This window comes from Alosa alosa, chromosome 2 (assembly GCF_017589495.1).
Source record: "Alosa alosa isolate M-15738 ecotype Scorff River chromosome 2, AALO_Geno_1.1, whole genome shotgun sequence".
Lineage (NCBI taxonomy): Eukaryota > Metazoa > Chordata > Actinopteri > Clupeiformes > Clupeidae > Alosa > Alosa alosa.
The window spans coordinates 8661010-8676228 of NC_063190.1; the positions used below are offsets into that span (position 1 = coordinate 8661010).

The 15219-nt window shown below is 42.5% G+C and overlaps 2 protein-coding genes across 2 annotated transcripts; both read right to left on the minus strand.

Moving 5' to 3' along the window:
• Positions 1 to 1833: 1833 nt before the first annotated feature.
• arsib (arylsulfatase family, member Ib) lies at positions 1834 to 6547 on the minus strand. The gene is made up of 2 exons (XM_048235996.1): positions 5869 to 6547; positions 1834 to 4191 (listed from the first exon to the last, which is right to left on the minus strand). The coding sequence occupies exons 1-2, from the start codon at positions 6183 to 6185 to the stop codon at positions 2784 to 2786; spliced, it is 1725 nt and encodes a 574-aa protein (XP_048091953.1). The 5' UTR covers positions 6186 to 6547; the 3' UTR covers positions 1834 to 2783.
• A 6957-nt stretch (positions 6548 to 13504) lies between these two features.
• Positions 13505 to 15038, minus strand: ndufa2 (NADH:ubiquinone oxidoreductase subunit A2). The gene is made up of 3 exons (XM_048237407.1): positions 14891 to 15038; positions 14366 to 14472; positions 13505 to 13704 (listed from the first exon to the last, which is right to left on the minus strand). The coding sequence occupies exons 1-3, from the start codon at positions 14992 to 14994 to the stop codon at positions 13613 to 13615; spliced, it is 303 nt and encodes a 100-aa protein (XP_048093364.1). The 5' UTR covers positions 14995 to 15038; the 3' UTR covers positions 13505 to 13612.
• Between the last annotated feature and the right edge of the window lie 181 nt (positions 15039 to 15219).

The following is a 15219-nucleotide window of genomic DNA, read 5'->3' on the forward strand; positions in this document are numbered from 1 at the left end:
GCTCATCTGGCATCTGCACTAGACAGTATAATCTCTCTTCCTGATAAAACGCACAAGTCGTCTTTTTTCCTTATGCTAGGCCATTCATTTAGTTGTATTCATATATTCACATCCCATATTCAGGCAGTTTGTCATTGTTATTGTGTTCCTGATGATTCTCGCCATATGATGCTGCTCTTTATAAGCACTCCTCTGGGCTTCCTTTCACTCACAACAAGATGTGCTGTCTTATCATTCTCCATCTCTCTCAAACATCACAGCAAAAAACACCACACTCCCTGTGGAGAATCAGATCAAACAGCTTAGTTGAGCACTCTAGACTTTTATCATGTGTTTAGTCAGCGGACGCCCACCAAATGCCAAAAATCTCCTCCAGCAGGATCCTGTGAGCTCCTGTCCTCGGCATCTCTGCGCCTTTCATCTTAATCTGACAGTAGAGATCAGGATTATCATTTTCCTCTCCTCCCACACCTGGATCTCCTCCACCCGTGCCACAGCCACAGCCTCCCTGTGGGCTTTTAGGGCTCACAAAGCAGACTTTGGTTCACTTTGGTTTGAATGATTTGTGAGTGTCTAAACCGAATATTACCTTTTGACCGGAGGAGCAAGACAGCTACAGCGTAAAGGAAGAGTCAGGGACAAGCCAGGCATCTGATTGATATCACAGAGGGACTCCCCTGGTGACACCCAGACTCGGCCTTTAGCCAACCCGCTTCAGCAAGACTGTTGAAACATATTGTACCATTGGAATGAAGGTTTTCACAGCAGCATTAAAATTGGTCTTCATCATGAAAACATCACCTGCACAGACATGATGAAAGTATATAAAATTCCACTGATTACCATTGCAAATGCATACGAGAGACCATATCGAACGACTCCAGAGAAGATAGGTGTTGCAAAGACAATTTATCCTGCCAATTGTTTTCCTCTTTGCCAGTACCTTGTAGGGCAGGACTACCTTCTCTATGATGCCTATTGCTCTGCAGACACAAGAAACTCAATGTTAAATGAAGATTATAAATAATGGGATCAAATGGGGTCTGCATAAATAGGATTAAATGTGGGGAAATGGGATATACTTCTTATGACTCAGTTAATGGAGAAATTATACTGGGGAAAGACATTTTTAAACAAACATGCCACACAGCTAACATATTTGAATGCTTTGTCTACAAGTAACAATAACAGCATGACAGCCACGGTATTTAGACTGAGTCACTCTCTCAAACAAAACTATCCTTATGAGAAAACAATGGAAAGGGATGCTTTTATTCATTCATTCATTCAACATCTTGAATAGATCATTCTATGCCCTGAAACTCCACTTGCAGATCTTTAAAAAAGATAAATAAGTTATCCTACATTAGTACCTCTCCTCTTTGCAGTCTTCAATGGTGATAGAATTCTTTTCATAAGTTCTCCTGCCGGAGTCAGTCCCATTCCGAGTCAGTGTCAGTGATCAAGAGCCTCTCTTGGCAGCAGTCTTATCTCCTTAGCACACACACAACAGCTTCATGCCCCCTGAACTCCCCTTCTCCTCCAGCGGGCTGAAGCCCAAACCCAAAGGACAAAAGAGAGCACATCTGGTGCTTCACCACCTGTCACTAAATGCCAGCGGAGGAGACTTGTTGTCTGAAAGGGCTCGACTCCGCTCAGCACTCTACTCCAAGGCAGGAGTAAATGCCCTGTCATAGTGACAAACTGCCACGCAGAGCCTTTCAATAAAGGTCAGCGTGCCCTATTCTTCACAAATACACAAACACTTATGCTAGTCTGGGTCGTTATACCCCATAAAGAGATGTGTTTGAAAAGTGAAAGCATTTAGGCCTTTATTGTGTCCATTTAAGTCCAACAGTTGTCTATGTCAAAAGCAGGATCAACAATGAACATTTACGAGGTGATAGAAACAATATTAGCACTTAAATAATTCAGATTCCAGGACAAAATAGGGAAATGGGAAATCTTTAAGTTTTTCTATGTGAAACATTCTACATTCTTTTAAGTTGTTTTCTGGTATCAGAGAACAACTAAGGCCTACCAACTCACAGATAACACAATAACAGTTTGTTTTCAAACATGACTGAATTGTTGGCCAGCATACTAAACATGTGCTACAAACGCAGAAACAATTCCAGTATATTCCTTGGAATGGAAAGTTGGAATGCAGCAGCATTGGATAAGCGAGTGACAAGCTCATTCAGATGGAAACACAACAGAGAATATTCCGGCAAGATGTTGTGACAAGGCACTGCTGAGAAACAGTTTAATTGTTTTAGACCGCATAAAGGGGAATCTGACATGCTCAAGGCAAGTTCCAGTGTGTGTTTTTGCAATGCTGTGCAGCATTATGTCATTCAGAAATGTCAAGACATGCACTTATAATTATAATAAGGAATTAAGAATTTAAGAATATATAAACACATTGAGGGTTTTCATTTTTCCTGCATGTTCCATGTGGTGTGATGATCACATGGGGAATACATGAAATGTTTGTGAAATTGCCATGCAGATCAGGTAGACAAGGCTTTGTAAGTGGAAAGTTCTAAAACCAGTGGATTTCAAAAGGCTTCTGCCCTTTTCAGACTAGTGAAGATAAAACGTAAGACTTCCACCCTGGATTCACATGGAAAAACTACAGGGTTGTACTGTGAGATGTAAACAGAGTTCAGGCTTTTGCATCCCCCTCTCGGGGATTCTCAGATGTGGGATGCCAAGGCTCAGAGGGCAGTGAGCAGAATGTTTCTGGTTTGCAAAGCGCAACAACAACAACAGCATCAGTGCTACATTCTGTTGGACAGGACCCGTTTGTTCAGCCGCTTGAAGAAGGGCTTGAGCCTGCAGATCCTGCATTTCTTCCTCTTCCGATTCTTGCCCCTCTTATAGTAGACCCCCGAGAAAGTTTGCTCGACTTCCTCATCGTCTCCAACCCAGGGCCCCCACACCCCACCGTTCCGGTCAGGGTTGGCCCGTGGGTCGTCTGGCGGGTATTGCACTGGCACGGAGGTGCGGTTGTAATACGCCAGCCGCGCCATAAGCTTCTTGACCACGTCGGGCCGCTGGGTGGCCATGTCGTGGCGCTCGCATGGGTCACCGGTGATGTTGTAGAGCCAGACTGACTTGGCCTGGTGACCGGCGCCACGCTCCAGGTTCCACCAGCCACCTGGGAAGTGCGCCAGCACCTGAGGCGGGACCCAGTCTCCGTGGCCGGGGTCGCCGGTCAGCAGCTTCCAGTCCCCCACACGGATGGCCGCCTGCACGGCGGCATCCCAGACCTGCTCTCCGTCCCTCCAGGAGCCCCGGCCCTTGCGGTTCAGCGGGTCGATGTTGTGCAGGATCTCCATTCGCGGGGACTCCTTGCCCTCGCTGATGGTGGGCCAGATGTCGTAGCCGTCCAGCCCGGGGTCCTGAGACACGTTTCCTCTGGCCAGACCGACCAGCGTGGGGAACCAGTCGGTGATGTGCAGGAGGGCCTTGCTCACTCTCCGCCGGTGTCGCAGCAAAGGGCTGTGCACGAACCCCAACCCCCTCACGCCACCCTCCCAGTAGGTCCCCTTCCTCCCGCGCAGGGGCCAGTTGCTGCCCCCCGTGAAGGGCTGCGCGCCGTTGTCCGTGGAAAAGATGAGCACGCTGTTCTTGTAGTAGCCGTACTTCCGCAGGGCATAGGTGATGTTGTGCACCGCCTCGTCCACGATGGACACCACCGCCGCGTACTTCCGCCGCGCCACGTTGCCCATGTCGCGGTACGGGTAGATGTACTCCTTGGGCGGCTTGAGGGGCGTGTGCACCGCCTGGAGCGACACGAAGAGGAAGAGCGGCTGGCTGTGCGGGTCGTGCGCCGCCAGGATCTTGCGCACGCGCTGCGTGTACAGGTGCGTGGAGTACTTGCCCTTCTGGCCCCAGGCCACCGACTCGCCCTCGTGGAGGTCGTAGCCGCACAGCGCCTTGCCGTCGCACGAGCTGTAGGTGTAGTAGTCCACACTGCCGGTCAGCGAGCCGAAGTAGGTGTGGAAGCCGCGGCGCGTGGGCAGACAGTCCTTCTTGTAGAAGCCCAGGTGCCACTTGCCCACCATGTGGGTGGCGTAGCCGGCCTCCTGCAGGCGCTGGGGCAGGGTGGCCATGTGCTGGGGCAGGCAGTTGGGCTGCCGGGGCCGGATGATGGAGTGCTGGAGACCAGTGTGGATCTGATACCTGGACGGGGGGAAGAACAGAAGGGGAAGTAGAGTGAGTGGTATTTAGCAGCCGCTTATATTCAAAGTGACACAGACTCTTACGAAGCTGAGCAGTTTTCAGGTAGCAATCCTATAGCTGCACCATTATGCTCACAATAGTCTTGTAAGACAAAAACACATCGTCATACTTTATGAGGAAACACGTCTCTTTCTAGAGCATCTTCATTACACATCCCAGAACATAGACAGGCAATTTTAACATTGGAAAACATTAATTCAGAATCCCACTGGGATTATCCCAGACTTTAAAGTTAAAACATCATGTCTCTGCTACACATGCAACCAATTAAGGAAATGAATCAACATTTCACTGACACATTTCATTGTTTTGTTTTTGTGAGAATTCTTTATATAGCAGGAGTCTCCAAAAGGAGGTAAACACTTTCCCTCACACATTCCCCTAGTTAAATATGGTTCAGTTATGTGTGCCTTCGTCTACTTACAAGGGATGGATAGATTGAGAGATTGAGATGGAGAAACAGAGAGAGACCTAAAAAGCTAGATAAATAGATACTGTATATATGCACAAACAACACACACACATACAGATGTGTGTGCACATCCGCACACATATGCACACAATGTCCTTGTGTTAAGATACACAGCTGCACAGCTGTTTCCCAGGACGGTCACCGGCAGCTGTGTGGTCTCTGCACAAAGTCAATTCTGCAGATTTGCACTCCCCCAACAAACTTTTAAAAGTGACTTTGCCAAAACCACAACTTACGTCTTTAACCTCTTTTAATTACCTTCCCTCAGCCTTTGTCATTTTGGTTTTGTTTAGTCTTTCCCCCTGCACTTAAATGTCATCACACATCCACCACTTGTGTTTCACAATTCGGTGGCGTCAGAGCAAACTATACCACTCTCTGGTTCTCTTTGTTTTCGCCTGTTTGCCAACTTCAACCTATACAAACACTTCTCAAAGACTCTCTGTGGCCACTTCCCTGGACTCAGACTGAAGAGGGAGAGACCACTACGCTGCTAATCTGTTCACTGTTTTGGTAATTTCTGTCCATTTCCTGTAAAGCACAATGATTAAGCAATTGTATTTGAAGATTTCTCTGGAAGTAAGGTTGGGTAATTGGGGCCTGTGTTGCCAGTGGAAATAGCTGTGCTGCTGACCTTTTCCTGCATACTATTCTCATTTCTCACCTCTGAAAGATGCTGTGGCTTTTTCTGTCTGTGCAATTTGCTCCCTCCCTCTGAGAAGCACATATTAGGTTTTGAGTGTGTGTGTGTGTGTGTGTGTGTGTGTGTGTGTGTGAGAGAGAGAGAGAGAGAGAGAGAGAGAGAGAGAGAGAGAGAGAGAGAGAGAGAGAAGAAAGAGAGAAAGCATGTGTGTGTATATCTGTCATATCTGTAGTTTCTTTAGATGCATTCAGTTCAGTGTAAGAGTTAATATGAGATTAAGTGTTATATTATTAAGTGCTATAGCTGGGCTATACCAGTGTGATGATATCACTGTTATGGCATTACATTCGAACTGTAGGTTATACTGACATAGGTATTACTAAGCATCTGTACACTGTAGTAATTTACCTAGCACATAGGGAATCCATTTCAAGTTAGTCTTCATGAAGCTCTAAGTAATCTTAATAATATCAACTACTTCTTTGTCAAATTGTCAACTTACCTGCCAGTGATCAGCTGACTGCGTGACGGTGTGCAAAGGGGTTGCACATAATAGTTCTCCAGTCTGACTCCCTCCTTGGCAAGCTTGTCCAGTGTTGGAGTGCGGATGTCCGAATCATGGTAGCCTATGTCGTGAAATCCCTGGTCATCCGTTAGAATGAAAATGATGTGCGGAGGTTGCTTCGCTTTATATGCGGCAGAACCCTGGAAGTGGATAGATTCGCTCTCCACCTGGTTTGGCTTTACCCAGTCCCAGGACGCGCCGCTAAAGCGTAATAAATTGAGCAAAAAAAGACCAGTCAGTGCCAGCATAGCCATGTTTCATCCACGTAGGCTACTAAACCTGTTTACTGTGTAGGCTACGGGTGATCCTGAGCTGGCATAACGACTTCAAGATTAATATTCATTCATCTCAAGAGTCGTCATTGATCAAAAACTGGCAACACCAACCAACATGACTCGCTTGCACGCGCTTATGGAGCGTTCAGTACTACACGCCCCGCGGGGAAAAGAAAACCAGGCTGATTGTAGCCGTCCAACGAACACCTGGTTATTTGAAATGCCCTATGGTTCTATGGTATTGGTCTGGTCATTTTAAACCCATTTAGCAATTGGGGACAGAGCACACTCTGACTACAGCTTAGATGACTGCTGAGTGCTACACACAGATTACTCGTATTGCACATTTTCCAAGACGGTCGCGTAAACTCCGCCCGTTTAGATGCATCCCATCGACCTGAAATAAGACGCTTAGGGACCTCCCCTAATTTTAAACAAGTACTCTTTGCCTTTGCATGCGAACTGCACATCTGCTTCAGAGTATCCACTAAGCTGCAAGCGTAATTCAACCTTTGCACCGCTGATGTATTATAGCCTAATAATGCAAGAGGGTCACGTTCCATCCTCGCGTTTGTAAATTGACATCTAGCCCTACTTTATTTACATTTGTCCAGTGCTACGTTCAGTGCACAAGAGAACGTTAAGGAAGTAGAATGCAACATGTTCAATGTGTTACCATGAAAGAAGATTATTTGGTTGTGGAAACGTGGAATACTTCTTACGTAGCCCTACTACACTCCTGTTGTAAATAGGAGTGTAATGTACAATGTGTCAGACCTACTCTCTAACTTTTTGTGATGTGTCTTATTGCAAAAACCTCAACACAAACTTGTAATTTCATTCAGTTGTGGTGGACTATGATGTGCCACAACTATCCTTTACATTTAACAAATGATTACAATATGGAACAGATAGTCCTAGTCTAGCTCTATGAAGCAATGAGAGAAGTGTAGCCTACATAACTCATATAGGCCAAAACCTCTGTCTTCCTTCAGTTCACATATGCTGCCAGCATGGCATTCAAAATCTTGATGGCCTCATTTTTATATTAGCCCAGGATTTAATAAACCAGCAAGACTGCCACAAATGCGACGTGACCTGTAGTGATATCCTCTCCAAGAACAAAAAGTATGATCTTTATGTCCAGCCAAAACAGTTCAAGCTGCCCCAGCGTTTATTTTGGCGTTTATATGCTTTCCTTGAACATTCACTTGATGCTGTGTGCTGCATAAATGTAATGACTTTCCCAGAGATGGTTTAAAAGAGGTCAACAGTGTGCTCTATGCATTCACTCCAACACATAAGGGTACCCTACACACAGGAGAGACTGAATTCATATGAATTTTGAGTCCGGTACATACGTGTGGTACATTTATTTCTAAAAATATTTTTCTCTGAATAAATGGTAGGACTGTCTTGTTACAAAAGAGAGGTTTGACAAAGCCGAATGCATGATTCTTTAGATAGAAAATAACTTAGTGTATATGATGAACACATCTTGTGTGGAAAAAGGAAAAAGAGGCTTGATTTTTGTCATTCGTTCTCGACAAAGTGCTCACCATAAACCACAAATATTTTCTGTGGCAACAGTTGATTAAAGTATAGGCCAGAGTAGCTCTGATGCTGATCAAGAGCAAAGAGGACAGAGATCTGAAACATTATGGTCAGTGAATGTTTGTGTTAGGTTGGCAGATGGCTTGAGGAGTGCTTTAACAACAAGAATCTGTTTTGTGTTAAAAGTGAGAGGAATACAGTCTTTGCCTTACTTCTCACGTCCTCTAGTGAACCGGGAGCTGAATGTGACATCATCCTGTAAAAATGTGGGTTCTGACTGGGCCCCATGGTGAATCTGTGGAGTTCTTCGAAAGGAAAGGCTAATGTTATATGCACTGATTCATGAATACAGTCCATAGGGGGATTCGTCTGAGCTCCATTAAAGTTATCTGTCTAACTCCTCCTCATTTTACCAGACAGAAATGAAGTAGTGTTTTGAGGTGAGTCATTGTACAAATCGGCAGATCTTGTCTACAGATGTTGGCTTTACTGTGAACTTCTTGTGCTAATGGGTTCTTATCATTTGTCCCTGATTTGTGTAACATTTCCACTTAGTATTTCATCACCTTCAGTCATAGAATGAGTCTTGTATGGTGGCGCATTTCAGTTCCAGTAAGAAAGAGGCTAGAATACTTCAGGTTTACCAGTATAGCACCCTGAATTTTAACCTGTTGATTAGGATTGGTTAGATGGTATTTAATAAAATAAAGTATTAAGGTGAATAATTGGTAAATATTGCAATTATCTCATGTCATATCTTATGTGCAATGAATAATTTGGAAATACCTATCCATGTTGTCGTATTTAAAGATAATCTGTTGCAGCTTTAATATGATACAATGAGCCCTGAATCGGTTAATGATATACCTCTCCACAAGGCCACAAGGCAAACCTGCAACAATGGCGGCAAGATGCCAGTTACCACACACCCCAATGTTGGACCAGACAGGGTGCCAAAGCATTGCAGGCGGATTAGATGTAACTACAGCAGTAACTGGAAGTTTGGCCCCATCATCTGACCTGGCGGAGAACATGTGAGAGAAATTTCCAGTCTTGTTGCCAGTGTGTACTTAGTACTTTCAAGGATTCTGGATACTCAAGCTTATTATGTGTCTGAGATGGCCAAGGCTTTTGTCCAACAGAGCATCTCTATGCAATTATTTTCTATATTCCATAAAGCACATTGACACATATACCTGTATCACTAGGGAGACATTGATAGTTTGAACACCACATAACCACATAGCATCTTTTATTAGCCCTGTCAGTGGATGAGGAAACGTAAAGTAAAAATAAGATGTTGGCTGCATTTATTGTGGAGACTAAAGGCTGAAAATGCCTAGACACGCCCTGCCCACCTAATATCTCTGCTCATTTTCATCTCACTGAGAAACTAAGTGAAACAAAGTCAGTGAGTCTGGTGAAGCCTGGCTGGAAAAAAAAATGCCCATCTGGAGACACAAATTCCAAGGCACTTGAAGCCTACACCTGCCAGAGCTACTGAGCCTTGATGCAAGTTGCCGGCGTTCTCTGAAGCTCAGTTTTTTTCCTAGTCTCCTTTTCGGTCCTGGAAAGAAGGTATTCAGTCTCTGCCAAGGTGTCTCTCACGTGCACACAGCTTTTGCCATCATGTCCTATTGCACTCAATCTCATACAACTGTATTGAATACTAAACATTAGTACATTGTAATAAATGGTCATATTTTTCTCATCAGTTTTTGCATTAGTTTTCATCTTTGAAGTGGTTGCCTGGCTCTAAGTATGTAGTATGCCAAATACAGCAGGACGCTGAAGACCAGGAGTCCCTGCAGTGCTTCACGTGTTCTTATTACAGCTAGGATGACCTATAGACCTACACTGATGCAAAACAATGAGTGCACATATTGGACTGTGTGGTTTAAATGATCTGTTGCTGTGGTAAAATCCCCTTTTTAAAGAGAAAAGAAAACATATCCCAAACTCAAAAATAAATCCTAGGCAGATAGTCCATGAGCCTGCAGAGAAACCAAACCTGTTTTTTCTTGTTTGTCTATGCCCCCACATGACAAAAATGTGTGATGGATTTTCCAAACTCACAGCTGAAGGCTGAGTTCTACAGCCTGTTAAGTAAATTACCCACTGAAATGGGGATTGAATTGATTGGATTTAGGTGAAGAAAAGTGTACACCTAATACATTTTGGTCTGCACCATGAAGGGAAAACCAATTCAACCATGAGTCATGTCCTACCCTCCTCATTACATAATACATTGGGTATTGGTAAATAGAGTATATGGCTGATACCTTTTTGGGCTGTACCATTTAGGGAAAACATGGAAACAAGGAATCCAAAAAATAATCGTTATCTTTTTTTTTAGCATGTTTATGAAAACTGGCAAGTCCAAAATTATTCATACCCTTTTTAAATAATCAATGGAAACATCTTTATTTGCATTAACTACTCTCAAAATGGTTCTTATAATATCTACCAAACCTCTCTATGTCTCCACAATGATTCTAGACCACACCGTTTTAACAGCAATCCGGGTTTACAGTCAGGAAAAGGAAGAGGTATGGACTCTGGCTCTGCCACTCTAAAATGTTGATATTGTTCTCAGTTAACAATTTCTTGCCTTGTTTGGCTGTATGTTTTGGATCATTGTGTGGTTTAGTGGTCCAATGATGCCCATTGGGGCAGGTCTCTCGGCAGACTGCCTGATCTTTTCCACCAAAAATCTCAGTGTAGCCCCTTGTTTTAGTGTTACCGTTTACTTTGAGACGTTCATTAGGTTCCATCGTCTAAAAAAACACCCAAAACTAATACATTACTATAACTATTCTCCACATTGTGGATGGTGTTTTGGTGGTTGAAATTTTGACTCCATCTCAAAATTGATCACTGGGTCATCTTGGATGCTGATTATGGATCACTCTTCTCCAAACATGCACAACTCAGCTGAACCTTTATAAGGGCACACCTGGACAAAGAATTTAGCTTTCGCTAGATTTCTTTTTGACCCAGGGACATGGCCTGAGATTGGCATAAAAAAATAAGCATTAAATTCCAATGACACCATGTCCTTTTCAATTGTGGGGGTTAGAAAAGTATTCTTTTGGGATGTTTTTCAACCAAGGGGAGCTGGTGACCTACTCAAAGTAAACGGTAACACTAAAGCAAGAGGCTACACTGAGATTCTGGAGGAAAAGATCAGGCAGTTTGCCAAAAGACCTGCCCCAATAGGCCTCATTGGACCATTAAACCATACAATGATCCAAAACATACAGCTAAACAAGGCAAGAAATGGTTAACAGAGAACAATGTCAATATTTTAGAGTGGCCCAGCCAGAGTCCAGACCTCAATCAGTCAAAAAAGTTAACACAACGCCAAAGTGATGGCAAATATTCGTTCCTGCCTCAAAACCCAGATTGCTGCTAAAAAGGTGCAGTCTAAAATCATTGTGGAGACCTGGAGAGGCTTGGTGGGTACTATAAGAACCATTTTGAGAGCTTTGATGGTAAATAAAGATGTTTACATTGATTATTTAAAGGAGAATTCCGGTGTGATATTGACCTAAAGTGTGTTGAAACATGATACCGAGTGTGAATGTATGTCTCATAGCCCATCTCGGCTTGTCCCCTGCACTCCAAAATCTGGCGCTAGTTAGCCGATACTACCAACAGCTTTTTCAATGCTAGCCCGATGCCGAAGCACCACCATTGAAAAAGCTGTTTCAGTCAGAACAAACATATTGGTCAAGAGAAAATCAACATTACATCAATATTTGCCAGGGGTATGAATCATTTTGTTCTCAACTGTATATACCGTCAGGATGTGATCTAACATAGGTTTTGACATTTTTCACCCTCCCCTTTACTTTGCTGCTCATTCATAACTCATAGGGTATGAGTAAATTGGGTGTATGGTTAATACCTTTTGGCCTGTGCCATTTAGGGAAAACTGATTCAACCACTTAAACCATATATTCTCAGCATATTCCCTCAAGATATGATTTAATATGTCTTGAGACAAGTTTAATCCTCCGCTTTATTTTGTCGCACATGCATAACACATTAGATGTAGGTAAAATCGAGTGCATAACTAATCTTTTGGCATCCCATGAAGGGAAAATTAATATATCCAATTACAATATATTTTCTAAAAACATATATCCTCAAGATGTGATGAAAGAGGAGTTGAGACATCTTTCTCTATGTCCACCAAAATTCAACAAGGACAAAATAATTTCAATTATGCATACAAAATTTTTTTTTTAAAAAAATTGTGAGATATTCCTTTACAACCAATATTTAAAATATATGTAGAATTTTATTTTAATATTATATGTTGCAAAAGGTCAAAAGGTTTGAAAAACGTTGCAGGGAAATAACTGAAGTTAATTGGGCAGATTTGAATGTGTATACTGAAACATAATGTAATTCTGTTTTAAAATCCATTGTTTTTGGACAGCAAACATGTAAAATCTTAACAGAAAAAAACAGAAATGTTCTATTTGGTGTTCCAGGTTTTCTAATGAGGTTTGAAATTGTAGGCGTCTTTTTTCATACACTACCTGTATAGAGCGCTCTACCAAGCTTCAGCTGTGAGTCCCAGATGTCCATCATGCATTTTTGTGTTATAGACACATATAGCCATCAGAAAATAACAATACAGTTTGGTACCCTCAGTTGGCACTGATCGGCCCATCATGGGCCTCTGGCTCATGGACTAAGACTGAAAGAAGTTTAAACACTAAGCTACATAGGTCTACTGACAGACCATAACAGCAATATGCAACCTTTAGATTCTATTTCATTTCAATTTACATCAATTGTGTGATATAGCCATTTTTGACTGTCCAAATCTGTTTCAAACGTAACCAACACCAATGCTGCAGTTGCAAATATCCAGAAGCTAATCAAAACCTTGTAAGAGAAATTAATTTTAAATTGAATTCCTTTCTTAACTAGAAGGGGATGCAATCTGCTGGTTAGGGTGTTGGTGGGGCTGTTGAGCTTGCTGCTAGCTGGTTGGTAGGGTAATTGTGATACCTGCAAAGGTGCTTTTGGAGTAACCAAATTTGAATCTTGTGTGACATGGCATTCTTGATATCACACTCAAGGTGTTTTTGACCTTGACATTTGACCTTCAACCTCCAACATCAACTCACTTCACCTTTGAGTCCATAAAAACTCTCATACCAAATTTGAAGCATGTACGTCAAGCCTTTCTGGAGATATAATGCTGAATGCATGAGATATGGCTGGGACTTTTATTTTGACACACAGGAAACACTTTAACAGGATGTGTAGTTCAGGTAGAGCTAGATTGTATGCTTAGAAGCTGAGACAGTTGGATTTCTCACAGGTGACACCTGTGCCAGTGTTCTGATTAGCCTGGGAACTGCTCTGAGAACTACTAAACGAGCGCAGCTGGCTCTATTATGACATCACAGCGCCCATTCAAGTCTATGGGGGAAAAATACACTTTTAATTACAAATATCTCAAAAAGTATAAACTTCTCAAAAATGAAAAACGGATAAGACGGTAAAGCTCTACGATCTACGGAACGGTGTTTGAACCAAATTTGTACGTTAAGCGGTTTGGGCTGAATAGCGCGCACAAAAAGGTAAAACGAAAAATAATAATAATAAGAAGTCTCCGGATTTCAATGCATCCCCTCTAATTATTTTGACAAATCATACGAGGTCATAACCAGGAAATATCCTACATAAGAGGAAAAGTATCAGAAGAGGCGTGACAGTTGTATATTTAAATAAACGTATTTTATCTTTAATCACATTTGAGAGAGTACAATACACATTTTACAATAAGACAGACCCATTCTTCTTCCGATGATGCAAATTGGTGGCCATTACGGTTTTGCATTAGCAACTGTTTCGATTGCTTTTGCCACTTGATCAGCGTTCATGTTGTCAAGAGCAACACTACTTTCTTTCCCGAAATCTGCAAGACAGGACAAAGCACCGGGTCACAGGTCAACAAAATAGAATTAAAATAATAAGTATGCACAGTATGGGTATTGGTAAAGTGGGACAGCTAATTGTTGTTAAAGTGGGACATCAAATTAAGGTGTATTACCTCTTGCAAAACTTGATTTGATTTTGACCACATATTGTGTAAATAAAGTTAGATACATTTATTTATTGCAGAGTACTTTATCCATGATACTTTAGTGATTGATTATAATCAGCTTGCATATGCTAGCAGATACACTTTTGACATTTTTGTAACTTACTATAGGATCGATCGTATTGATGTAGCCTAGGCTATGGCACAGTAGTAGGCCATCAAATGTGGTCAGGTGATTAGTAAGGACGGGGTGTTTTAAATCATTTACTATAGGTAATTTCAAAAGGTCATCCTCTTCCTTAATTGGTTTGTTTAGAAACAAAAATGTGTGTCCCACTTCACCAATACACCCCTTTAAATGTTAGGGTTAGTCAGTTTAGGTTTGCAGAGAAGGCATTTTATCCGCATTAGTTAGTTGTCCTTTTTAAATTACAACTAGAACTAAACAGACTTTACTTTTACTTTCTAAAAATGTGTTATGTTGTTATCCCTACAGTTGCATTCTAAACACAGACTTCAAGAACTAATGTCTCACCGTAGCGTGCCCACAGCCTGGGCTGTACACCCGAACACTCTCTGACCAGGATGGGAAAGTCAGGGTTGGCCTTCTTGAGGGTCACATAGTGTTGTTCCACAAAATCTCTGCAACCCACAAGGACCAACAAATGTCAAGTTAATTATGTATGTGGTAGGCGACAGATAGCGTTGCTTTTTCTGCAGCCAGGTGAACTAACGTTAGAGCTGGCTAGCTAAGTTGAATGTAGCTAACGTTAAAGTGTACCTAGCAAGCTTTTACTTTTACTTGGGCTTTACAGAGTCAAGCATCAAGACGCTATTAAAAGAAGCTACTCATGGTTGCATTAACTGAAACGATTCCTGCACAAATTTCTCACTGCTGACATACTCCAACAGCAAATTATTGACTGACTGGAAACCTTGAGGACGTGCTTCGGCCAGCTAACATTAACGTTAGCTAACCAGCGAGATCTGTCCGGCTGGCTAAACATAGGATTTTGGAACATATAATTGTCACATAACTGTAACAAATTGAGTACAGTACCTGGCTCCTTGACTGGCCACGGACGTCTGACACAAATGTAAGCGAATTTCACGAAGGTTTCTTGCAAGGTTAGAGCCAATTCCTCTCACAACGGCGGCCGCCATGATGTCAATTTCTAAACAGACTGCCCCCAATGACGTGTTTGACCAGTGGCCAATGATATCGCGTATGAATGACACGATGAGAAAACGGTGCTGGAAAAGTCAAGTTCCAGATGTTCTTTTACTCAAAGGATATATAACCTGTATATGTCTGTAATTTTACTGTCTTTGATGTGTACACACTTTCACTGCTCTCTCAGCCAGCAGGCTATGTGAAATAGACAGGAT